The 22157-nt window shown below is 69.7% G+C and overlaps 3 protein-coding genes across 10 annotated transcripts in view; all 3 read left to right on the top strand.

Annotated features, from left to right (window-relative positions):
- The window catches only part of IKZF4 (IKAROS family zinc finger 4), a 30582-nt gene extending 24510 nt beyond the window's left edge, over nucleotides 1-6072 (top strand). For 5 of the 7 annotated variants that reach the window (XM_064474565.1, XM_064474561.1, XM_064474559.1 and 2 more), the window contains 3 exons: nucleotides 1299-1448; nucleotides 2518-2649; nucleotides 2923-5934. In XM_064474565.1, coding sequence (XP_064330635.1) covers nucleotides 1299-1448; nucleotides 2518-2649; nucleotides 2923-3647 — 1007 coding nt within the window. In that variant the 3' untranslated portion in view covers nucleotides 3648-5934. Of the gene's footprint in view, nucleotides 1-1298; nucleotides 1449-2517; nucleotides 2650-2922 lie in introns of all 7 variants that reach the window. The other 2 variants (XM_064474563.1, XM_064474564.1) reach the window with 2 other exon arrangements.
- A 738-nt stretch (nucleotides 6073-6810) lies between these two features.
- On the top strand, nucleotides 6811-7990 carry RPS26 (ribosomal protein S26). Its single transcript, XM_064474319.1, has 4 exons — nucleotides 6811-6969; nucleotides 7403-7580; nucleotides 7688-7818; nucleotides 7897-7990. Exons 1-4 carry the CDS (start codon nucleotides 6967-6969, stop codon nucleotides 7930-7932), a joined length of 348 nt encoding a protein of 115 aa, XP_064330389.1. The 5' UTR covers nucleotides 6811-6966; the 3' UTR covers nucleotides 7933-7990.
- A 1115-nt stretch (nucleotides 7991-9105) lies between these two features.
- ERBB3 (erb-b2 receptor tyrosine kinase 3) lies at nucleotides 9106-21102 on the top strand. Of its 2 annotated transcripts, none has more exons than XM_064474173.1 (28): nucleotides 9106-9274; nucleotides 11920-12071; nucleotides 12158-12344; nucleotides 12915-13040; nucleotides 13128-13193; nucleotides 13273-13391; nucleotides 13821-13962; nucleotides 14062-14175; nucleotides 14244-14364; nucleotides 14443-14516; nucleotides 14606-14696; nucleotides 15190-15389; nucleotides 15467-15599; nucleotides 15958-16048; nucleotides 16124-16278; nucleotides 16377-16430; nucleotides 16843-16984; nucleotides 17235-17354; nucleotides 17431-17529; nucleotides 17630-17815; nucleotides 17889-18044; nucleotides 18270-18345; nucleotides 18419-18565; nucleotides 18716-18813; nucleotides 18888-19049; nucleotides 19312-19383; nucleotides 19569-19833; nucleotides 20351-21102. In XM_064474173.1, exons 1-28 carry the CDS (start codon nucleotides 9190-9192, stop codon nucleotides 20881-20883), a joined length of 3966 nt encoding a protein of 1321 aa, XP_064330243.1. In that variant the 5' UTR covers nucleotides 9106-9189; the 3' UTR covers nucleotides 20884-21102. The 2 variants fall into 2 exon arrangements, with proteins under 2 accessions (XP_064330243.1, XP_064330242.1); XM_064474172.1 differs by having other exon boundaries at nucleotides 18885-19049.
- The last annotated feature ends 1055 nt before the right edge of the window (nucleotides 21103-22157 follow it).

Here is a 22157-nt window from a genome sequence, read left to right as displayed (position 1 = left end):
TCAGCTTCCCTGCACTTGTCTTTTTTTGCCCGTTAACATCTTCTTGCCTAACGAGCTGCCTCCCCCAAAAGGCGTCTGAGTGTGATCAACCTGCAGCTGCGGGTCCCTTGGAGCCTGGATCCCTTCCCCCCGCCCCGAGGCTGTTTAATGGGGTGGGGACCGCCTTGCCCTTTCCCCGTGCCCGAAGGATGTCGGCTGGTCTGCTCCCCAGGTCCCGCTGCGGTTATGCCTAATTAGCAATCACCCAGCGAGCGGCACAAAACCCCCGTGTCAGCAGTCGCGTTTCCCCATGCCCTGCGCGGGCAGCAGCCTCACGGCGCGATGGAAACTGCGACGGGGCTCAGAGATACCATCTCCCCTTGGGAGGGGTCATGATTTTTCACTGTAAGTCGTCTGTCGGTTAAAACGTGCAGATGATAAGATGGCGCGCGGGGCGGACGCTCTCCTTTGTCTGGCCGTCGCCGGCCAGCGAGGCTGAATGCCGACCTTGGGTGGCTTGGGTGATTTTCAGTTGGAAGCGAGAAAATTGGGAGAGATGAGAATAAAAATGTGCCTGGCGAGTGTCTTATCACAAATCTCAGTGGGGGGCTGTGCACTCTGTGCAGCAACCGAGTGCTGGCCAAGCCACCGAGCACGTTGTGGCATATGGAGGGTAAAGAAATGCTTAGAAAAGTTTAAAAAGTTGGGGGTTCCAGCTCCCCTCCTTAAATATTGCCTTTGCCGTCGGGGCTTCCAGCACGAGGATTTACCTGGAGGTGTGTAACGTGGCCAGACAGCTGCTAGAAACCTGTATCGCTGGTGTGTTGGGAGCAGAGCGTAGGTAAAAGCCAGGCCTGAGACGTTTTGGTTTAGGTATTTGGCCAAATTATGATTTATTTTTGTAGCTCCCCATCTATCAAGATCCAGGAGCATCCGGCCCTTCCCCTGCGGCTCTCTGGCAGGGAGAGGCGTTCGAGGAGGCAAATTGCTGCGCTGCCAGGGCGTGTGCAGTAGCTGGTTTGGGTTAGATGGGGGTCAGAGGAAGGCTGAGGCAGAAGCTGGGAGCTGCAGGTCACAACTTTTGCCCCCAGCTCTGGAAACTGTTGCTTGAGACGTGCTGGAGAGGTCCTTCCTCCGCAGCACAGCTAGATGGTGCGGTGGGCTGATGGTGAGGGTCGCTGCCCTGCCGTGACGCTCCCTGTCAACCGACTCCTGCCGCTTTTCTCTCCCGTCGACGCACGTCCAGCCCATTCCCGGGCTCTTTGGCGAGGGCACTACGTCTGTTCTTACGGCCAGGCTCTGGTTTGCGTGTTTTGCAGTCTCCTCCCCCACCGTCGGCAAGCCCTACAAGTGCAACTACTGCGGCCGGAGCTACAAGCAGCAGAGCACGCTGGAGGAGCACAAGGAGCGGTGCCACAACTACCTGCAGAGTCTGAACACTGAACCGCAGTCGCTGGCCAGCCAGCAAGGTCAGTGCCGCGGGGGGCCGGAGCCCCGCAGCCTCCCTGGCTCCGGGGGCACGATGAGGGGTCCCAGTAGGGTGGGAAATGGGGGCGTGGGTTTGCTTTCCAGCCCCGTCTCTGGCTGATGGGGTTGAGTTTCGGGGACATCCTTCCCATTAGAAAAGGGGGGGTGCTGCGTGGGGGAGAGCGTGGGCCCCGGAGCTCTCCGTGCCCCGGCGATCGTGGGATGAAAGGTGCTATGCGTGCGCGTTGGTTAATGCCGCAAACCTCTGCAAGTGCAAAGAGCTCCCTCCCTGGTTCCTCCCCTCTCCGCCAGCTGAATTTCAAAGCCCCCTGAATCGAAACACACCCATGGCCCATATTTCTAGTGGAAGAACTACCGAGAGTGTTTTCCATAAATAGCCGAACACCAGCGCGACACCGCGATGTAGGGGATTTACCCCGGCGGGCAGGGGTCTGAAACGGGCACCGCCTGGCTTGGAAGCACCTTCTGGCTCCTCCTCGGAGCCCGCAGGCAGCGCCCCTGTCTTTGCTGCGCCAGCAAAGAACCAAAGCCGGAGCCTTCCCGGCTCCTCACCCTTTCGGAGCCGGACCTGGTCCCTCTAGAGCCACCGGTGCTTGCGGCGAGGTTCACCGGTTAAGGCTGCCCCGACACTTTAACCGGACGGTCCGTAACCTGCGGGGCACGGGAATGGCGGAGCTGCCCTTGCCAGCAGCGACACGGGGCAGGTCTCTCCAGGCCGGCGTTGAGAGCCGGCGAGAGAAGCGAGGGCACTTCAATGCGTTGAAGCCGGCTCCTCTTCCCCAAAGTGGCAGGAGCGGGCCCAGCTCGATGAAGAAGGGAGGCGGACCGGCTGCCGGCGCTCCCCTGCGACCGATTCACCGACGGGGTAAGCTCTGGGCCTGGAGCAGGCAGCCCGGCAGCCTTTCCGTAGGTCCGTCCCAGCTAGCAGAGGGCAGGAGCGGCGTGCCTCGAGCGCTGGCTGCGGAGTCTCCGGCCTGGGTCGCAGCGTGCCCGTCCCGCTCGCCCCGTCCCGCGGTTGCCGGCTGAACCGGGTTTCCCTTGTCTTGCCAGGTGACGAGATGCGAGACCTGGAGATAGTGCCGGACTCTCTGCTTCACCCCTCGTCCGATCGGCCGACGTTTATTGACCGGCTGGCGAACAGCCTCACCAAACGGAAGCGATCGACACCTCAGAAATTTGTGGGTAAGGGGATTTCCCCCCCTTGCTTCCTGGGCAGACAGGAGAGAGGAGGGAGAGGGGGAGCCCCCGGTCGCTGGAGCGGGGCTCGAGCCCCCAGGAGCTGAGACTCTGCGCTCGGGTGTGCGGCTGGTGTTCGCAAAGCGCCTTTCATCCCCACGATCCCGGGACGGGGCAGGTCTTGCACGCGGTGCTGGGGAGGGAGAGGATGTGGTGGGGGGCGGGGGTGCACCCCAAAACCAAGCCTGCCCGTTCTGACGCCGCTCTCCTTCCCGGCAGGGGAGAAGCAGATGCGATTCACCCTCTCGGACCTCCCCTTCGACGTGAACTCCGGCTTCGAGAAGGATGTGGAGATGGTCTCGGCCCACCACCCCCTCGACCCCTCCTACGGCGGCTCCCTCTCCCTGATGGGGGGGGAGCATCTTCGCCCCCTCCGGCTGCCCCCCACAAACTGCATCTCAGAAGTCACCCCCGTCATCAGCTCCGTCTACACCCAGATCCAGCCCCTGCCAGGTCGGCTGGAGATGCCGGGGAGCCGGGAAGCTGCCGAGGGGCACGAGGACGTGCCGGACGGGGTGCAGGTGGTGTACCGGGGCCGGGAGCCGGGCGTATCGCCCACCAACGGCTGCCAGGACTCGACGGACACGGAGAGCAACCACGAAGAGCGGAGCTCGCAGCTGCCGGCAGGGAACTGTGCCAGCAGCCGCCAGAGCCCAGCCTACGCCAAAGAGGACCCCAAGCTGCCGGAGGGACCCCCGGCCGCCCGCTCCACGCCCAGCTCCGCCAAAGAAGCCCTGCGGGTGGTCAACGAGGACGGGGAGCAGATCAGGGCCTTCAAGTGCGAGCACTGCCGCATCCTTTTCCTGGACCACGTCATGTTCACCATCCACATGGGCTGCCACGGCTTCAGAGACCCTTTCGAATGCAACATCTGTGGCTACCACAGCCAGGACCGGTACGAGTTCTCCTCCCACATAGTGCGGGGCGAGCATAAAGTCGGCTAAAACCCCCCCCCCTCCTCTCCCCGTGCCCCCCAGCCCGCCCTCGACTCTTCCTCTGTCTCTAGCTCAGCCCCTCCACCCCTAGGGCATGGAACTGTTGGTTTTTCTTTTATACTCCTTTGCACTGACTTTGGCTACAAAAATATTTAAAAAAAAAAAATCAATAACTAAAAAAAAAAAAACCAACCCCGACGAGGGGGAGCTCTTAACAATTTGCCTTTTTATAAATGGATTTATTTAAATATTAACGGACTTTTTTGTGCTTTTCCCCCCCACCTCTCTCACTGTTATTTATTAAGCTTCTTAGTTTCTCTTTTTATAACTCTCTCTCCACCCCCACCCCAAAGTCTCACTCGAATTTTTGAGACTGGTTCCCCTCCCTCTCCCGCCCCGGCCCCGGCCGGCTCTCCGGCACGGCACGGCACGCGCCGGCACGGAGCTCCGAGCCCTTTCCTTGGTGCGAGCCCGGCAGTGCCCGTCCCCGCTCTTGGGCCAAGCAAACCTCAGATTAGGTGCTAAAACCCCCACCCCAGGGACTCCCCTCCTCCGCTGGCCGCGAGCCCCCCCCGCCTGGCGGGGGGCCGCTGCGCCCCGAGCTTTAATGAGTTTAAATACACGGAGCATAAAGCAGGGACCCCCCTGCCGCCCCGCGGGCCGGTTGTGCCGGCGGCGGTGCCGGCAGGGCCAGGTCGGCGAAGCCGGGTTTTGCCCGGCTCCTCCTCCCCGCGGTGTTTGAAGCCCCCCGTACGCCTGGCCCTGCACGGGGGGCGACGGGGGTCCGCATCGCCCCGCTTAAATGAAGGAAACATAAGTCAGGAAGATGGCGAGCGTCCAGGTGATGGCTCCATCCTGCTGTCTGGGTCCTCCTCCTCCTCCTCCTCCTCTTCCTCGGCACAGGCCAGTATCTCCAGCCCGCTCTGCTGCAGGGGTTGCTCCCCGCACACTGCCCGCCGGCGGTGGGGACGCCGGACCCCCGACCCGGCCCCCCCTCGCTCCCTCTGCCCCCCAGAGCCTTCGCGGCCGAGTCGCTCCCCCTGGCATTCCCGGGGGCTCGGTGGGATCTCCCCGCGGTCCGGCGTCGCTTCTGTTCCCGCAGCGCCCGCCCCGCTCTCGCTCGCACGGAGGAGCCGGGGCAGCGGCACCCCAAATGCCAGAGCTTTGCCCTCGGTCCCGCCGGCAGCGGGACCCCCGGGTTCCCCCCGAGATCGGAGGGGTCCGAAAGAGGGGTGGGAGGTTGGGGGTGTCGTCTGCTGCATCGAGCACCTGTCTGCGGAGCCCCTTCCCCTGGGACGAGCGGCTCCAGGGGTGGATTGCCGGGAGCCGGCCCATTTTCAGGGGCGAGACACCGAGGGAAGGGGCTCCCAGCCCCCCTCGGGGTCCGGAGCCGGGGACCCCCAGGGATGGGGGTCCCCTGGCAAAAGGGATTGAGCGGGGCCGGGGCGGCAGCCCACATAACCAAAAATAAAGCGTGGGCCGGGCGCCGATCCCTGGCGAGGGCCGTGGCAGAGCCGGCCGCTGCCTCAGTGCTGCTGGCTCCCGCGGCGGCCGGGACCCCCGGCCGCAGCCCCCCGCCCGGGGGGGGCCCGCTCCCCACCCAGGCCCAGGATGCATAAAACGCCCCTCAGCAGCAGCCGCTCCCCGGGGCTCTCCTGAGGTTGAAACCAAAGGCTGTTCCTTTTTCTACGGACACAAACACAACCACCTCACGCGGCGGCAACTCCCGTTGCCCCTATTTCCCATTTTCTTTTATTATAATTATTCTTTTTTCTCCTTTCTTGCTTTTCTGTCTGCGTGGGGAGAGGGGACGGCCGGGCCGGGGCTCGGCGCGGGGCTCGGCTCGCCCCTTCCCGCCCGCTGCCACCGATGACCGGCGCCGGCTGAACGAGCCGGAGCCCCCCGCGCCCCCACAGCGCCGAAACAAACCCAAAAAAGGGGTTTTTACGAACCGAAATGGAAGCTCTGCAGTTTCTGTCCGCCCTTGGGTTCTGTTTTTTTTCTTCTTCTTTCCGTCTCTTTTCTTTTTCCTGTAAAAGAGTCTAAAACAAAAATGTAGGAATTTTGTAAAACTCCAGGTCGCTTTACTCGTGTAAATATCTATATTTTTTAATCAGATGTATGAAGAACAAACGATGATGTGCAATACCCCGGCCTCCCCCGGGCTCCGGCCCCTCCTTCCTTTCTAACGAGTTTTCATTTGTATATCGTTAATGGATTTGCTGTCGTCTTTGTTTTTCCCTTTTTTGTGAGGTTAGACTCGCTTTTGGACAAAAACCACCCCCCGCCGCCCCCCTCCCCCCCCCCCCGTGACCGCAGGAGCTTTTGTATCTGTAAGATATTGTAATTACCTATTTGTGTAACGAGATCTACTACTGTAAGTTTTGTACTGTACTGGCTGAAGGTCTGTTATAAATAAACCGGAGTAATTTAACGCTTCCCCCCTCCCCCTCTCTTCTGTGGGGTGGGGGCTGGGGGGGGCAGGACCCCAGGATTGTCAGGGGGGCGGGGGGCAGGACCCCGGGATTGCCATTGGTGGGAGGGGGCCAGAGCTGGGGGGGGCAGGACCCCAAGATGCCCTTTGCAGGGATGGGAGGGGGGTCCCTGGAGCTGGGGGGCGGGGGCAGGACCCCGGGATTGCCTTTAGGGAGATGGGGGCGGTCCCCAGAGCTCGGGGAGGAGGGGGGACCGGACACTGGGGACCACCCAGGCTGGGGAGGGCGGGCATTGGGGGTTCCCTGTCAAGGTTTGGGGGGAACGAAGAACACGTGCCCCCCCATAAAGGGGGGACACTAGGGGTCACCCCCATGAGCACGGGGGCGGCGTGGGGGTGGTTCCTCCCCCCGGGCGTGGAGTCTCTGGGGACACAGAGCGGATGTTGGGGACCCCCGGGATGGGGGGAGGACCCCGGGGTCCCCGCCGGGGGGTTGGGAGGGGCAGGGCCCCGCCCCGCCCCGAGGCCCCGCCCTCCACGGGACTACATCTCCCAGCGGCCCCCGCGGCGCGCGCGGCGCGGATGACGCCACACGCAGCAGGCGCCGCGGCGCGGGGCGCGCGCGGACACCTCACACCGCGCGTGGCGCCGAACCCCTCCGCCGCGGCGAGGAAAAGTAGTCCCACCGCCGCCGCCGGTACCGCGGCCCAGCGCCGCCCCCGCTCGCCCCGCGCCCGGCCCGACCCCGCCGGCGGAGCCGCCCCGAGGCGGCCGGAGGGGTCCTGCGGACAGCGGCGGGCACGGGGCGGCGGCGGAGGCGCTTCCGGGCGGAGGGCGCGTATATAAGGGCGGCGGCGCGGCGGCCGGGCCCTCTTTCGCCGCCCCGGTAGCGAGATGGTGAGGGCGGCGCGGCCGGGGGGGCCTGTGGGGGGCCCTCTGTGGGACGGGGGGGACCGGGAGCCCGTGTGGGGCCGGGAGTAGCCGTAGGGGGGGGCCCTGTGGGAACGGGATGGGCCCGCGTGGGCCTGGGGGGCGGCCGGGGGGGCCCGTGTGGGGTGGAGGGGAATGGGGAGGCCGCGGGGAACTCGTGTAGGGCCTCTGTGGGGACCCCGTGGGGGGCTGTGTGGATCCGGGGGGGGCCTCTCTGGGGCCGTGTGGGGACCCGGGGGCGGCAGCTGTGGATGCTGGGAGGGGGATGCGTGGGGGGCCGGGGGTACAGTGGGGCGGTCGTGGGGATCCTGGGGGGCGGGGGCGGCTGTGGGGGGGAACCGGGGAGGTGCTGGGGGCGGGGCGGGGGGGTCCCGGCTCCATCCTCTGCCCCTTCCCGTAGACGAAGAAGAGGAGGAACAACGGCCGGGCCAAGAAGGGCCGCGGGCACGTCCAGCCCATCCGCTGCACCAACTGCGCCCGCTGCGTCCCCAAGGACAAGGCCATCAAGAAGTTTGTCATCAGGAACATCGTGGAGGCCGCGGCCGTCAGGGACATCTCGGAGGCCAGCGTCTTCGACTGTAAGGGTTGGGGGGGGCCCCTGCCCCCGTGACGGGAGAGGCCCATGTCCTCTGGTGTTGTGGGGCGAGCGGGGGCCACTGACCCCCCCCTCGCCCCATCCTTGCAGCCTACGTCCTGCCCAAGCTGTATGTGAAGCTGCATTACTGCGTCAGCTGCGCCATCCACAGCAAGGTGGTGCGGAACCGCTCGCGGGAGGCCCGCAAGGACCGCACGCCCCCACCCCGCTTCAGGCCGGCTGTACGTATTGGGGGGCCAGGAGGGGCTGGGGGCTCGTGCCCCCCCGGCCCCCGCTGACCCCCCACCTTCCCCCCGCAGGGCGCAGCCCCCCGGCCCCCGCCCAAGCCCATGTGAGGAGGCTCCGGTTGAACGCGTCCCCCAGCGCGGGCTGAATAAAGGACCCTGCACCGAACCTGGCTCTGCACTTGGGGGGGCTTGGGGATGGGTGGCGCCATCACTCTGTGTGTGGGGAGGGGGTTTGGGATGACTGGGGGGGGCTCCCGGCCCCTTGTTGTGAGGGGGGGCCAGACTAGGGGGCCCTGGGCTCACCCTGGGGAAGCTGTGTGGAGTTGGGGGGCTCTGCTGCCCACCCCATGGGGCTGGGGGGGCAAATGACTGCCCTCTAGTGGGGGCCTGCGGGGACTCGGCACACAGGTGCTGTCCCAGTGTGGGAGTGGGATGTGTTTTGGGGTACAGATGGATGGACAGACACCCAGCCCTGTGGGAGGGTGTGGGGGTGTGTGTGTGCACCCCCTGCCTGCACGAGGCAGCCCCAGGGGGGCTGGCCTTGTGCCCCACGACCCCCTTGAGGGCCTCATGCTGCCCCTGGACCATCCCCCTATGGCCACCCCAAGACCTGGCAACATGGGGGGCTGTGGGTGCCCCCAATCCCCCCAGTCATGGGACCTGCTCTGAGCTGGGAGGGGCAGCACTGAACCCCCCTGCCCTGCGGGTGGGACCGGGTGTTCCCTGGGGAGTGTTGGGGGGCTGGACATAGCTGGGGGTGCACCAGGGCTGGGTTTCAGTGGGGATCTGTCATGGGGCCAGGCACACCCACACCCTACCTCTGGTTTTGGGGGGCTGTCATGGGGCCAGGCCCCTGCCCCAGGATATTGGGGGCTCTCATGGGGCCATATACAATCCTGGGGTTTTGGGGGCCTGTCACAGGGTCAGGCACACCCCCCACCCCACCTTCCCCCGGGGTTTTGGGGGGCTCTCATGGGATCAGGAGCTCCCCCAGGCTATTGAGGGGCTGTCAAGGGGTCATATACACACTGCGTTTTGGGGGGCTCCTATGGGGCCAGGCAACGCCTCGGGGTTTTGGGGGTCTGTCACAGGGCCAGACCTTTGCCCGGGGGGGGGGCTGCAGCGGGGTCAGGCTTTGGGGGCACGGGGGCGGGGGGTGCGCGGCGCGGCAGCCCGGGCGGTGGCGGGCGGGTCCCGGGCCGGGCTCCCCGGGGGTGCCCCCCCTCCCCGCGCCGCCACCGCCCCGCCCCGCCCGCCCCGGGCCCGTCCCGCCCCGGCGGCCCCGCGCCAGGTGCATTCCCCCCGCCGCGCCCGGGCACGCCGCAGCCGCCGGGCCCTGCGAGCCGGCCGCGGAGAGCAGCCGCGATGGACCGGCACCGGCACCGGCACCGGGCGCTGCTGCTGGTGCTAATGCTGCTCCGCGCCCCCGCGCCCGGCTCCGCGCAGGCAGGTGAGCACCGGCACCGGCGGGGACCGGGGCGGCGCCGGCGGCGGGCGGGGGTCCCGGGGGATCCGGCGCTGTGCGGCGGGAACGGGCACCGGGGCCGCGCGGGGGTCCCGGCACGGGTGGCGGCAGCGGGAGCCCTCGCGGGGGCCGGTAGCGCTCGGGGGTCCCGATCGTCCCGATCCTGCCGGTGCGGATCCCGGTCTCAGCGGCTCCCGTGGCCCCTTCCCCGGGGAGGGCGTCCCGGGACCCCCCACCCCGATCCCCAGCGCTCCGACCGCGGAGACCCCGACATCCCCGAGGGCACCGGGACCCGGCAAAGCCTCCCTGGGCTGCGGCTTCGTTGGTGCAGGCGGCGGGGCCGGGGCTCGGCTCCCCGCCTCTCCCGGGGCTCGGTTCCCCTCCGGGCAGAGGCACCTGCGCCCCCCGCAGCTGCTGGGGCTAATTTTAGGCTGCGGGGCCGGGACCCACCGATGCCACCAGACCCGGCCAGGGCAGCGGGGGACCCCTCGAAGGGGACCCGGTCCCTGTTTGCCCCGGGGCCCCCCCTGCACCCTGACCGGGCGGAGCGGGCAGCGCTCCCGGAAGAGCCGGGTTCACTCGGGAGTTGTTTTTCAGCCCCAAAAGGAAAACACCGAGGGCCGGACGCGAAGGTGGGGCCGGCGTCACCTGCCAGAGCACCCAGGTGTGGGGGGCCTCGCCGGCGGCACGCGGGGGCACGCCCGGCCCCTCGGCGCCTCCGCTCTGCCATGTGCCGCTGGCGACGCCGAGGGCTGCCGCGCTTGGGGGGCCCAGCCAGCTCCCACCCCAGCACCCACCGGCACCCGGTGCCGGCATCGGGGGGTGCGGGACCAGCTCCGCTCCCCGCCAGAACCCCCCGTCCTTGTCCCCGTCCCTGTCTCGGAGCCCCCTTTTGTTTGGGGATGGGATCTGGCCCTGCGGCAGCGCCTGCCCCGCACACACAGACCCCCTTTGTGCCGCCCGTGGGGCTGAGGGCGGGAGGTCGGGTCTGGTCCCCCCCAGCTCCCCAGGCCCCCGGCCGGGTCCCCCGGTGCTATTCCTGGCGGCGGGGGCCGGGGGGCCGCGGCGGCACGGTGGCACGCGGCAGATAGCAGGCGACGTGCCGGAGCTGCCAGCGGGGCCCCGCGCTGATAACGCCCGGCCACAGCGGCGCCGGGGGGGCCCCGGCCCTCACACCCCCGCGGGCAGGTGCACCCCGAGGGCCAGGCACCCCCAGCCCCCTGCACCCCGCTTTGTCGGGAGCCGGCGCCGAGGGGGGTCCCGGGCTCTGGTGGGACCCTTCGAGCAGCTGTTAATGATTCACTAGCATCACCCAAAGGCGCTGGTTGTTCCCAGATACGGGGGTTCTGCGGGGGATGGATCCTGCCCCCCAGCAGCCTGGGGACCCCCAAGCTGCCCCCAGCACCCCCTGTTGTTTCTTGGGGGCCCCAGCCCCCGGCCCCACCGAGCCAGGCATCAGGGCTGGGGGCCGTGCCCCAACGCAGCTGAGACCTTTTTATAGCCCCTTCCCTATTAAAATAGCTCCGGCCGGGGGGGGGTGGGGGTGGGTGTGTGGTGGGGGGGTGGGCGCAGGCTGTAGCTGCAGGGGGGAGGGGGGAAAGGGGGGGGGGTGCTGGCCCCGTGCCCCTTCCTGTGCATGCACCGAGCCGCCCGTTCTCTGCGGCTGCCCCCGGGAGGGGGTTCGGGCCCTTCGCTGCCCCCGCGCTGGGGCCGGACAAAGCTGCCATTTACCCACCCGCAGCCCCCCCCCGCGCCGGGGCCTGAGTCACGTCTGGGCTGGGCTGGGGGTGGGGGTGGGCTGCACCCCGCTCTGCCCCTGGGGGTGCCGGCTCTCCCGCCGCTTTCGGGGGGCTCGGCCTCCCCCCATCCCACTCGCCACAATCGCCCCTTTGTGCGGCTGCGGGGAGGGGGCCGCATCCTGCCCCGCGCACAAAGGGGCCCTGTCCGCCCTGGCGCGGAGGGGGCCGGGCAATCATTAACCCTGGGGCCCCCTCGGCGCCCCCCGCCCCCCCCGAGCTCTGGGGACCCAGGCGTCCGGGCCGGCCCGGCCCCGGGTGTCAAGGCGGGCTGGGCTGTGCCGCGGCCAGGTCCGAAGTCCGGGCGCCGCGGGAGCGCCGTGCGGGGGCCGCGCCTGCAGCGCCCGCCTTGCGCAACCCTTGCCCGGCCGGTTCGGGCGCTGTGCGGGGAGGGGAGGGCGGGGGAGCACCCGTCACCCCCCCTCAGGCACCCCCACCCCCACGGCGGGGACAACACGGGGGGGACGATGTGGGTGGGGGGCACCGCTGTGGTGGGGACGGCGACACCGCGGGGCACCGCCGTGGCCAGCATGGGGGGGACAGGCTATAGGGGGGTCAGGGACACTGCGCCGGGGGGGGGGGACGTGGCCGGTGTGGGAGGGACAGAGCCACTGAGGAGGGGACACGGCCACCGTGGGGGGCCGTGGCCATCAAGGGCAGGCTGTGGCCAGCCTGGGGGGGGAGAAGGACCCCACAGAGGATGTGACCATGGCTATCAAGAGGGTGACATGGCCAGCATGGGGGGGCACAGGGACGCAGCCACCACGGGGGGACGCAGCCACCGTGGGGCGCGGTGCCGTGGCTGCGGTGGGGGACAGGGTGCTGTGCCCGCAGTGTGCGCGGGGACGCTGAACGGGCTGAGCGTGACGGGGGACGCCCAGCACCAGTACCAGACGCTGCACAAGATGTACAACAACTGCGAGATCGTGATGGGTAACCTGGAGATCGTCCTCATCGACCACACGCAGGACCTCTCCTTCCTGCAGGTGAGCGGGGGGACACGGGGGGGACATGGGGGGGGGGAGCACGGGGGTCTGCGCCCGCCGGGCTGACACGTGCTGCCACCCCACAGACCATCCGGGAGGTGACGGGCTACATCCTGATCGCCATGAACGTCTTCGCGTCGCTGCCGCTGCAGAACCTGCGCGTCATCCGTGGGACCCAGTTCTACGAGGAGAAGTACGCGCTCTTCGTCCTGCTCAACTACAACCCCAACACCACCCACGCCCTGCGCCAGCTCGGCCTCAACCAGCTCACAGGTGGGACCCCCGGGCTGTGGCGCCGCTGAGACCCCCTGTGTCCTGGGACCCATCCCGGAGCGGTGCCATCCCCTCCTGCTCCCCGTCACAGCCTGGTGCCACCCCCCTGTGCACCCTGGGGCCGTGCTGGCCCCTCTGCGGTCCCCATCCCAGAGCAGTGATGTCCCCATCCTGGTGCCATCTCCCCATGGATCCCCGTGCCGGAGCGGTGCCACCCACCTGTGGTCCCCATTCTGGAGTGGTGCCATCCCCTGCTGCGTCCTGGTGCCCATCCCAGAGCGTTGCTGTCCCGCCATGGTCCCCACCTAGAGTGGTGCCACCCCCTCCGTGCATCCCACGGTCCCCATCCCGGAGCTCTGCTGTCCCCCCGTGGTCCCCATCCTGCAGCGGTACTGTCCCCGTGGCGTCCTGGTCCCCATCCCGGAGCGGTGCCACCCCCCGGCACCCTGGGGCCATGCTGTGCCCGCTGTGGTCCCCATGCGGGAGCGGTGCCGTCCCCTCCCCACCATCCCGGTGCCGGGCAGGGCTGGGGGGGCCGCAGCGCCCGTCGCCCACCGGCCGCCCCCGCAGAGATCCTGGCCGGCGGCGTCTACATCGAGAAGAACGCGCAGCTGTGCCACGTGGAGACGGTGGAGTGGCGGGACATCATGCGGGACCCCCGCCTGGAGCCCGTCGTGGGGGACAACGGCAAGGCCTGTGCGTGGGGGGGGGGCGTGGGCGGTGGGGGATGGGGGGGTGACACCCCCCGGCTTTGGGGGTGACCCCGCTGCGCTCCCTCCACAGGCACCCCGTGCCACGAGAGCTGCGGCGGGCACTGCTGGGGGCCCGGCCCTGAGGACTGCCAGAAACGTGGGTACCGGGGGGTTTGGAGGGGGCCAGGGGGTCTGGGGTCGCGTCCCCCCCCCCACTCACCTCCACCTCCCCGCAGTGACGAAGACCATCTGCGCCCCCCAGTGCAACGGGCGCTGCTTCGGGCGGGCGCCCAACGAGTGCTGCCACGAGGAGTGCGCGGGGGGCTGCACCGGCCCCCTCCAGACACACTGCTTCGTACGTGTCCCCCTGCCCGGCTGCCCCTGGGGGGGCTCATCCTGCACCCCCAGGGCGAGTGGGGGGGGTGATGCGGAGCGGCATCTGTGTGTCTGTCTGTCCATGCATCCCCCTCTCTGCCCACCCACCCATGCATCGTCCATCCACTGTGCGTCAGTCTGTCTGCCCCCATTCGTGGGGAGGGAGCTGGCCCATGTGCCCCCCGGGGTGGGCACAGGGGGATACTGTCTGTGCGGGGGGGGGGAGGTATCTGTGTGTCTGACCATCCGTCCGTGTGTCCATCTGTCTGCCCCCATGGGAGGGATCTCAACCCCTGGGTGGGCGCAGGGCGATGCTGTCCTTGCAGGGTGAGAGGCATCCGTGCATCCCTGTGTCCGTCCGTCAGTGTCACCGTGCCCCACTCACCCCCATCGTCCGTCTGTCCCGCAGGCCTGCCGGCACTTCAACGACAGCGGGGCGTGCGTGCCGCTCTGCCCCCAGCCCCTCATCTACAACAAGCTGACCTTCCAGCTGGAGCCCAACCCCGACACCAAGTACCAGTACGGGGGCATCTGCGTCCGGAGCTGCCCGCGTGAGCCGGGGCGCAGGGGGGCACGGGGGGGGCGCAGGGGGCTGCGGGGGGCCGGGGGGGGCCCGGGGCCAGGCTCTAACCGCGAGGGTCTCCCCGCAGACAACTTTGTGGTGGACCAGAGCTCCTGCGTCCGCGCCTGCCCCAACGACAAGATGGAGGTGGAGAAGAACGGGCTGAAGATGTGCGAGCCCTGCTCGGGGCTGTGTCCCAAGGGTAGGGGGCTGGGGGGGCCGGGGGGGCCGGGGGCTGCGGGACGAGCCCTCACCGTCCGCATCCCGCAGCCTGTGAGGGCACCGGCACCGGCAGCAAGTACCAGACTGTGGACTCCAGCAACATCGACACCTTCGTGAACTGCACCAAGATCTTGGGCAACCTGGACTTCCTCATCACCGGCCTGGAGGGGTGAGGCTGGGGGTCTGGGGGGGCCTGGGGGAGGTGGGGTGCAGCCCCCCTCCCCGGCTGACGCCTGCAGCTCTGCAGGGATCCCTGGCGCAACATCTCGGCGCTGGACCCCGAGAAGCTGAACGTCTTCCAGACGGTGCGGGAGATCACAGGTGAGCAGTGGGGCTGGGGGATGCTGGGACCCCCCCGGGACCCCCCAGGGCCACCCTGACCCCCGCCCTGTCATGTTGTCCCCCCGCAGGGTACCTGAACATCCAGTCCTGGCCCAAGCACATGCACAACTTCAGCGTCTTCTCCAACCTCGTCACCATTGGGGGACGGAGCCTGTACAAGTGAGTCCCCACCCCCACAGCCCCGACCCGGCACCTCACGGTCCTCTTCTGTGCCCCCCCGTCACCCCCCATCCTTGCATCCCCCCATCACCCCCCCAACCCTGCGTCCCCCATCGTCCCCCATCCCTGCATCCCCCCGTCACCCCCATCCCTGCTTCCCCCATCGTCCCCTGTCCCTGCTTCCCCCCATCATCTCTGCATTCCCCCATCACCCCCCACCCCTGCCACCCCCAACGTCCCTCATCCCTGCATCCCCCCGTCACCTCCATCCCTGCATCCCCCATCATCCCCTGTCCCTGCTTCCCCCCATCATCTCTGCATCCCCCTGTCACCCCCATCCCTGCGTGTCCCCCCCATCACCTCCCGTTCCTGCATCCCCCCATCACCCCCACCCCTGCACCCCCGCACCCCCCCATTGTCCCTGCCTGTCCCTGCATCCCCTCGGGGTCGGCAGGTGCCCCCCGAGCCCCCCGCCCTGACGCCCTCCCCGCAGCCGGGGTTTCTCCCTGCTGATCATGAAGAACGAGAACGTGACGTCGCTGGGGCTGCGCTCGCTGCGGGAGGTGAGCGCGGGCAGGGTCTACATCACCGAGAACCGCCAGCTCTGCTACCTCCACACGGTGCAGTGGGGGGCCCTGAGCCGCCGCCGCGCCGACCTCGACATCCGCAACAACAAACCCCGCAGCAAGTGCCGTGAGTGGGGCCGGGGCCGGGGCGGGGGGGGCCGCGGGGCCGGGGACCCCGCGCCGAGCCCCCTTCCCTCCCTGCAGAGCAAGAGGGGAAGGTGTGCGACCCGCTGTGCTCCGCCGACGGCTGCTGGGGCCCCGGCCCCGCGCAGTGCCTGTCCTGCCGCCACTACAGCCGCCGCGGCGTCTGCGTGCCCACCTGCCACTTCACCGAAGGGTGAGGGGGTCTGGGGCGGGGGCGGCAGCCCTGGAGGAAGCACCAGGGTGGGCTCCTGGGGTGGGCACCAGGGGGGGATCAGCTCCAGGATGGGCACAGGGAGCAGGATGACGCCGGGGTGGGCAGCGGGGTCAGCACCAGAGTGGGATGGACCCGGCGGGGGGACACCAATCCTGGGGGGATACTAATCCCGGGGTGGGATGGATGCTGGGGTGGGATGGATGCTGGGGTGGCACTGATCCTGTGGCAGGACAGAGCCCGGGGTGGGACGGACGCTGGGGTGGACCCCAGGGTGCGCAGGCGTGGGCTGGGGTGCCGGACGCCGGGGTGGTCCAGTGACCCTGCCTTGTCCCTGCAGGGAGACGCGGGAGTTCGCCCAGGGGGGCGAGTGCTTCGAGTGCCACCCCGAGTGCGAGCACATCGAGGGCAACCTCACCTGCAACGGCTCGGTACGGCCTGGCCGGGGACCCGCGGCGGCAGCGGTGACGTCCCCGTGGGTCCTCACGCGCCCTCTCGGCCCGCAGGGCACCGACACCTGCACCCGCTGCGCCCACTACCGGGACGGGCCCCACTGCGTGGAGAGCTGCCCCGAGGGCATCCTGGGCGAGCGCAGCCCCATCTACAAGTACCCCGACGCCAGCCGCGAGTGCCGGCCCTGCCACGAGAACTGCACCCATGGGTGCGCCGGGGTGGGGTGGCGGGGGGCTCCGGCGTCCCCCCGGAGGAGGGGGCTGCCCGTGCCCCCTCTCACCGCCGGCTCCGTCTCTGTCTCGGCAGGTGCGTGGGGCCGCTGCTGCGGGACTGCCGGGGGGATGTCCTGCCTGTCTCCAGGTACCGTGGGGTGGGGGCTGCGGGGGTCCTGGGGCGCTGCCGGGCCATGCCACGCCGTGCCCTGCTGCACCGCACCGCGCCGTGCCGTGGTGTGCCGCGGCATGCTGAGCCGCGCCGCGCTACGTTGCGGCATGCCGCGTGTGCCGCGCCGTGCCGTGCCGTCCTGCTCTGGGGCCTTTCCCTGCCGTGTGGGTGCTGGGGGACCCCCGGCCCTGGCCGTGCCCCCGCCCCCCCCGCCGTGCCACGCACGCCCCCGGGCGCCGAGCCCTGCCCGCGCCGCCCCCGCCAGCCCCGGGGTTGGGGTGCGTGCCGCCCCCGCGGCAGGCAGGGCCGTGGGAAGCGCGTGGGGAGCGGCGGCGGGCTGGGACCTGCCGGCACCGGGAGCTCAGCCCCGGCCTCCTCCTGCACCCAGGAAAACACCGACAGTGATCGCGGTGATGGTGGTCGGGGGGCTCTTCCTCTCCTGCTCCTGCATCCTCCTCGCCCTGCTCTACTGGCGGGGCAAGAAGATCCAGAAGAAGCGGGCGATGCGGCGCTACCTGGAGAGGGGGGAGGTGAGCGGGGCAGCCGCACCCAGGGGGTCCCAGTCCCACGGGGAGCTGGGCTGAGGCAGGGGGGAGCCCCGGGACTGTGGGGAGGGGGTTCGACAGGCAGGAGGGGTGTGGGACCCATCACCGTCTGTCCCTGTCTCCAGCCCCATCCCCATCCCCATCCGTCCCCATCCCAGGTCTCCGTCCCCATCCCTGCCCCTTCCCTCCCCATCGCTCTCCATCCCCGTCCCCATCTCCGTCTCCCGCCCAGCAGAGCCTGGAGCCGCTGGACCCCAGTGAAAAAGCCAACAAGGTGCTGGCTCGCATCTTCAAGGAGACGGAGCTGAAGCGGCTGAAGGTGCTGGGCTCCGGCGTCTTCGGGACCGTGCACAAGGTGAGCGGGGGGCTCGGTGGGGGGGCTCAGCCGTGGCTGGGCACGGGGCTCACCAGGGCATCCCGTCCCCGCCCAGGGAATCTGGATCCCCGACGGGGACTCCATCAAGATCCCGGTGAGCATCAAGGTGATCCAGGACTGGAGCGGGCAGCAGTCCTTCCACGCCGTCACCGACGTAAGTCCGGGGGTGCGGTGCGGGCCGGACCCTGCTCCCCGGGGGGCCCCCCATGGGAGGCGGGGGGGGGGCTTAGCCGCGGCTGACACTGCCCCCGCAGCACATGCTGGCCATCGGCAGCCTGGACCATGCCTACATCGTGCGTCTGCTGGGCATCTGCCCCGGCCCCCAGCTGCAGCTGGTGACGCAGCTCCTGCCGCTGGGCTCCCTCCTTGACTACGTCCGCAAGAACCGCGACAGCATCAGCCCCCAGCTCCTGCTCAACTGGTGCGTCCAGGTGGCCAAGGTGAGTCCCCGGGGTGTGGGGGGGGTCCCTGTGGCACCCCCCGGCCCCGCTGACACCCCCCGCCGCCCCCCAGGGCATGTACTACCTGGAGGAGCACCGCATGGTGCACCGCAACCTGGCCGCCCGCAACGTGCTGCTCAAGTCGCCCAGCCAGGCTCAGGTGGCCGATTTCGGCATCGCCGACCTCCTCTACCCCGACGACAAAAAGTACTTCTACAACGAGGTCAAGGTGGGCGCCTGGCAGGGACCCCCGTGTCCCCCCAAGTCCCCCCTGTGCCACGGGGCACCCCCTCCCTGCCCCACAGCCCCGGCACCCCCGGCAGCCCCTCCTCCCCATGTCCCCAGTACCCCCAACACCCAGGGACGTTCCATCCCCTCCCTGCCCTGTGGGATGTCCCACTCCCCATGTCCCCCCACCCATCCACGTCCCCCCACACCCCACCTTTCCTCGCAGACGCCCATCAAGTGGATGGCGCTGGAGAGCATCCACTTTGGGAAGTACACGCACCAGAGCGACGTCTGGAGCTACGGTAAGCGCCGGCCCTCCCCAGCCCCCCCCGGGGACCCCCAGCCCCACGGGGCTCACGGGGACTGTCCCCGCAGGCGTGACGCTCTGGGAGATGATGACCTTTGGGGCCGAGCCCTATGCCGGGATCCGGCTGGCCGAGGTGCCCGACCTGCTGGAGAAGGGCGAGCGGCTCTCGCAGCCCCAGATCTGCACCATCGACGTCTACATGGTGATGGTGAAGTGTGAGTGTGGGGCCACCGCCCACAGCCCGACCCCGGGGGAGGGTCCTGCTCCTGTCCCCATCCCTGACCCCGTCACCGGGGCAAAGTCCCGGCCGTGTCCCCATCCTTGGGGCAGGGTCCCGGCTCTCAGCCCCCTCCGTCCCCCCCCAGGCTGGATGATCGACGAGAACATCCGTCCCACCTTCAAGGAGCTGGCCAATGAGTTCACCCGCATGGCCCGCGACCCCCCGCGCTACCTGGTGATCAAGGTGAGCACGGCACCCCCCCCCCAGACCCCCCACCCCCAGCCCCACAGCCCCTGACGCAGCCACCCCCTCAGCAGGAGAGTGGGGCCGTGCCGCCCGCCGAGCCCCCCACCCTCAGCGACAAGGAGCTGGATGACATGGAGACGCTGGAGCTGGAGGAGGAGGAGGAGGAGCTGGACGTCTCCTTCAGCCTCACCACCGGGCTCTACCCGCAACGGCCGCGGGGCAGCTGTACCCGGGTGAGACCCCCCTGTCCCCTCAGGTCTGGGGGCTCTGGGGCTGGTCCTGGGCATGGCACAGGGTGGGATGGGGATGCGGGGTCCGGGGATGTCCCCATGCAGGTGAGATGTGGGGCTGACCCATGGACCCCCCTTCCCCACTGGCTTGTCGTCCCCTCTGAGCCTCCGCAGGACCCGCACCCCGTTCCTGCAGCAGGATGAGGGGGGTCCCAGCCCCCCTGTTCCCCCCTCCTGGGTGTCAACCCTCCGTGTCCCCCCGCAGAGCCCCAGCCTGCTCAGCCCCCCGGCCGGCTACATCCCCATGAACCAGCCCGGCCTCGGCAGCGGCCGCCAGGTACCCGTGGGGTGCGGGGTGGCCATGGGGTGCTGGGGGGCCACGGGGGTGGCCATGGGGTGCCAGGGCAGGGGGACAAAGGGGTGGCCGTGGGGCGGTGGGAGGTGAAGCGGTGGCCGTGGGGCGGTGGGGCGGGGGCGCTGGGGTCCGCAGGGGTGCCCCCCTCTCAGCCCCGTGTCCCCCAGGGCGGGGGGAGCCGGCTGCCGCGGCGCAGCCGTCAGGAGTCCCTGGGACGGACGGTGTCGGAGTCGTCGGAGGGCCGGGGCACGGCCTCGGAGCTGGACCTGGCCGAGGGGGGGTCGCTGTCGGGGAGCCTCTGCCGCAGCCTGCGCTCGCGGGGGGACAGCGCCTACCTGTCCCAGCGGGAGAGCTTCCCCCCGCCGCCCCCCAGCACAGAGGGCAGCGAGGAGGACGCCAACGGCTACGTCACCCCCAACTGCGCTGGACGGGGTGAGGGGTGCAGCCTTGGGGGGGGTCCCGTCCAGGCAGGGGAACGGGGGTCCCACCCTTCCTGAAGAAGTGGGGGTCCCATCTGTGCAGGGTGGGGGGGGCCCTATCCTCTAGGACTGGGTCTGGGGGCTTCTGCCGCTCTGGGGTTGCGAGGAGCCCGTCCCCGTGGGGTGGTGGGACCCGTCCCCTCAGGGTTTGGGGTTAAGCAGGTGGGGGCCCATCCTTGTAGGGCTGGGGCTGGGGGCTCCTGAGTCTGTGGGGTGGGGGCAGCCTGTCCCCAGGTGCGGAGGGGGCCCACCTCCAGTGTTAGGGGTGGGGGGACCTGTTAGTGCAGGGTTGGGGTTCAGGCTGGGGCAGGGAATCATCTTTTTAGGGGGTTGAGAGCTGTGGGGTGGGATAAACCCAGCAGTGGCCCAGATGAGGACCCCCCCCCCACGCAGAACAGGTCCCGTGGGCAGAGAGGGGGAGCCCGGGAGGGCTGGGGGGGCCTGGCTGGTGTCTGACCCCTGCCTCGCAGAGCCGGACCCCGCCGGGGGCTCGGTGCCGGAGCCGGAGGAGGAGTATGAGTACATGAACCGTCGGCCTGGGGGTCCCCTGGGAGCACCCCCGCCCCGGCCGGCCTCGCTGGAGGAGCTGGGCTACGAGTACATGGAGGTGGGCTCAGAGCTGGGGGCCCCCCCGGGAGCCCCGCCGGGCCGGGGGCAGGAGGAGGAGGACTACGAGTACATGAACAAGCAGCCGCGGCTGAGCCGCTCGCTGGGCAGCGTAGCCGGGGGTCCGGGACCCCGGCAGGAGGGCGGCCCCCCCCGGCACGACGGCTACACCGACATGCGCCCGGGGGAGGCCGCCCCAGCCACCGAGGAGGAGCAGGGCTACGAGGAGATGGAGGCGGTGCTGGTCCCCCACTGCCCCGGCTGCCGCGGACCCCCTGGGCCCCCCACCCCCTGCATGAAGCCCCTGCGGAGCCTGGAGGCTTCGGACTGCGCCTTCGACAATCCCGACTACTGGCACAGCCGCCTCTTCGCCAAGGCGGACGCCCAGCGGACGTAGGGGATGCCCCTGGACCCCCCCCCCGGGCCCCGCTGGCACCCTGCTGCCTTTCTGGACCCCCCGGGGCTGTTTACACTGTATATGAAGGATCCCCCTCGGGGGCATGAGCCAAAGCTGCAGTGCGGGCAGGGGGCCGGGGGGTCCCAGCCCAGCCTGGGGGGGCTGCGAGCCCTCTGGGAGTGCCTGCTCCCTGCCACCCTTCCCAAAGCCTCTCCTGGGGTACAGTGCCGGGAGGGCTAATCCTGAGCACCCCAAGCTGGGGCGGGGCAACCCAGGCCCCCCAGCAGAGAGGGGTCAGCGGGGCTCTGGACCCCTGGGTCCCCCTCCTGCCATGCCTTGTGGGTTCCCCCCAGCCGTTGCCCCCAGCTGAATGTGCTCCCCATGTGCAGGGGCGCTGGGTCGGTCCCTGCGGGGGGACTGGGGGTCCCTGCAGGGGGGCTGGGGTCCCTCTCTGGGGCTGCCTTGGGGTGCAGGGAGATGAGGTCGGATGGGATTTCTGGGCAAGAAGGACCCGCCCAGACTCATTTTCAGGTTTCCCCATTCCCTGCCAGAACCGGAGTGAAGGTTTGGGGGTGCTCCCCTCACCCGGGGCTCTTCGGGGGCTGTGCCCTGGTCGGGGGGGGCAGTTCAGAGCCCGTTACGGCTCGCCGGGCAGTGGGGCCGGGACGAGGAGGGGTCGCGCAGCCGCCCCCGGGGCGAGGCCCCGGAGAATCTCTTTTTTTTGTCCTGTTTTCACCAGGTGCCAGGAGCGGCTGCCGGGGGGCGCCAACCCGGACCCCCCCAGCTCGGGGCATCGCCCCCACTCCCCCGGCCCCGGCAGGGCGCGAGGGTCGGGTGGGGTTTGTAAATGCTGAATAAAGACAAAGGGAAGTTGACCCGAAGTGGTGCTGCTGTTTGGGATGGGGGGCGTGGGGTGGGGGACACGGTGTGGGACCGGGGCCGGGGGGCCGTGCATGGGACGGGGGGGGGGTGGGGGGGGCTGTGATGGGGCTGGGGCGGTGAATGGGGCCGCGGCCACGGGCTGGGGGAGCGGCAGCCCCAGGGCGGTCACCAACCCCTGCCCCCAGGCCCCTGGGGCTGCGCCGGGCCGGTGCCCCCCGCCCCTTTCCCTGCGGACTACACTTCCCAGCACCCCTCGCGCCCCACTTCCGGGCGCGCCGCCCCCCGCCTCTCGCGAGAGCCGCGGCGCCCGCCGGGAGCTGCAGTCCGTGAGGTGGGGCCGGGCCGCGCCGCGCGCGCCGCGCCGCGGGGGCTGCCGGGAGCTGTAGTCCGAG

Source organism: Phalacrocorax carbo, chromosome 27 (genome assembly GCF_963921805.1).
Source record: "Phalacrocorax carbo chromosome 27, bPhaCar2.1, whole genome shotgun sequence".
In the NCBI taxonomy this organism is placed as follows: domain Eukaryota; kingdom Metazoa; phylum Chordata; class Aves; order Suliformes; family Phalacrocoracidae; genus Phalacrocorax; species Phalacrocorax carbo.
The sequence above is the reverse complement of the archived record's forward strand: the minus strand, read 5'-3'. Positions and strand labels throughout refer to the sequence as shown.

Coding starts and splice junctions, on each gene's coding strand:
- RPS26 (XM_064474319.1), top strand. Junction 7,581..7,687: donor GGAGGCCAGCGTCTTCGACT/GTAAGGGTTGGG, acceptor CCATCCTTGCAG/CCTACGTCCTGCCCAAGCTG. Junction 7,819..7,896: donor CACCCCGCTTCAGGCCGGCT/GTACGTATTGGG, acceptor TTCCCCCCGCAG/GGCGCAGCCCCCCGGCCCCC.
- ERBB3 (XM_064474172.1), top strand. CDS start 9,190: ATGGACCGGCACCGGCACCGGCACCGGGCGCTGCTGCTGGTGCTAATG. Junction 14,365..14,442: donor CTCATCACCGGCCTGGAGGG/GTGAGGCTGGGG, acceptor GCAGCTCTGCAG/GGATCCCTGGCGCAACATCT. Junction 18,346..18,418: donor GAGCGACGTCTGGAGCTACG/GTAAGCGCCGGC, acceptor CTGTCCCCGCAG/GCGTGACGCTCTGGGAGATG.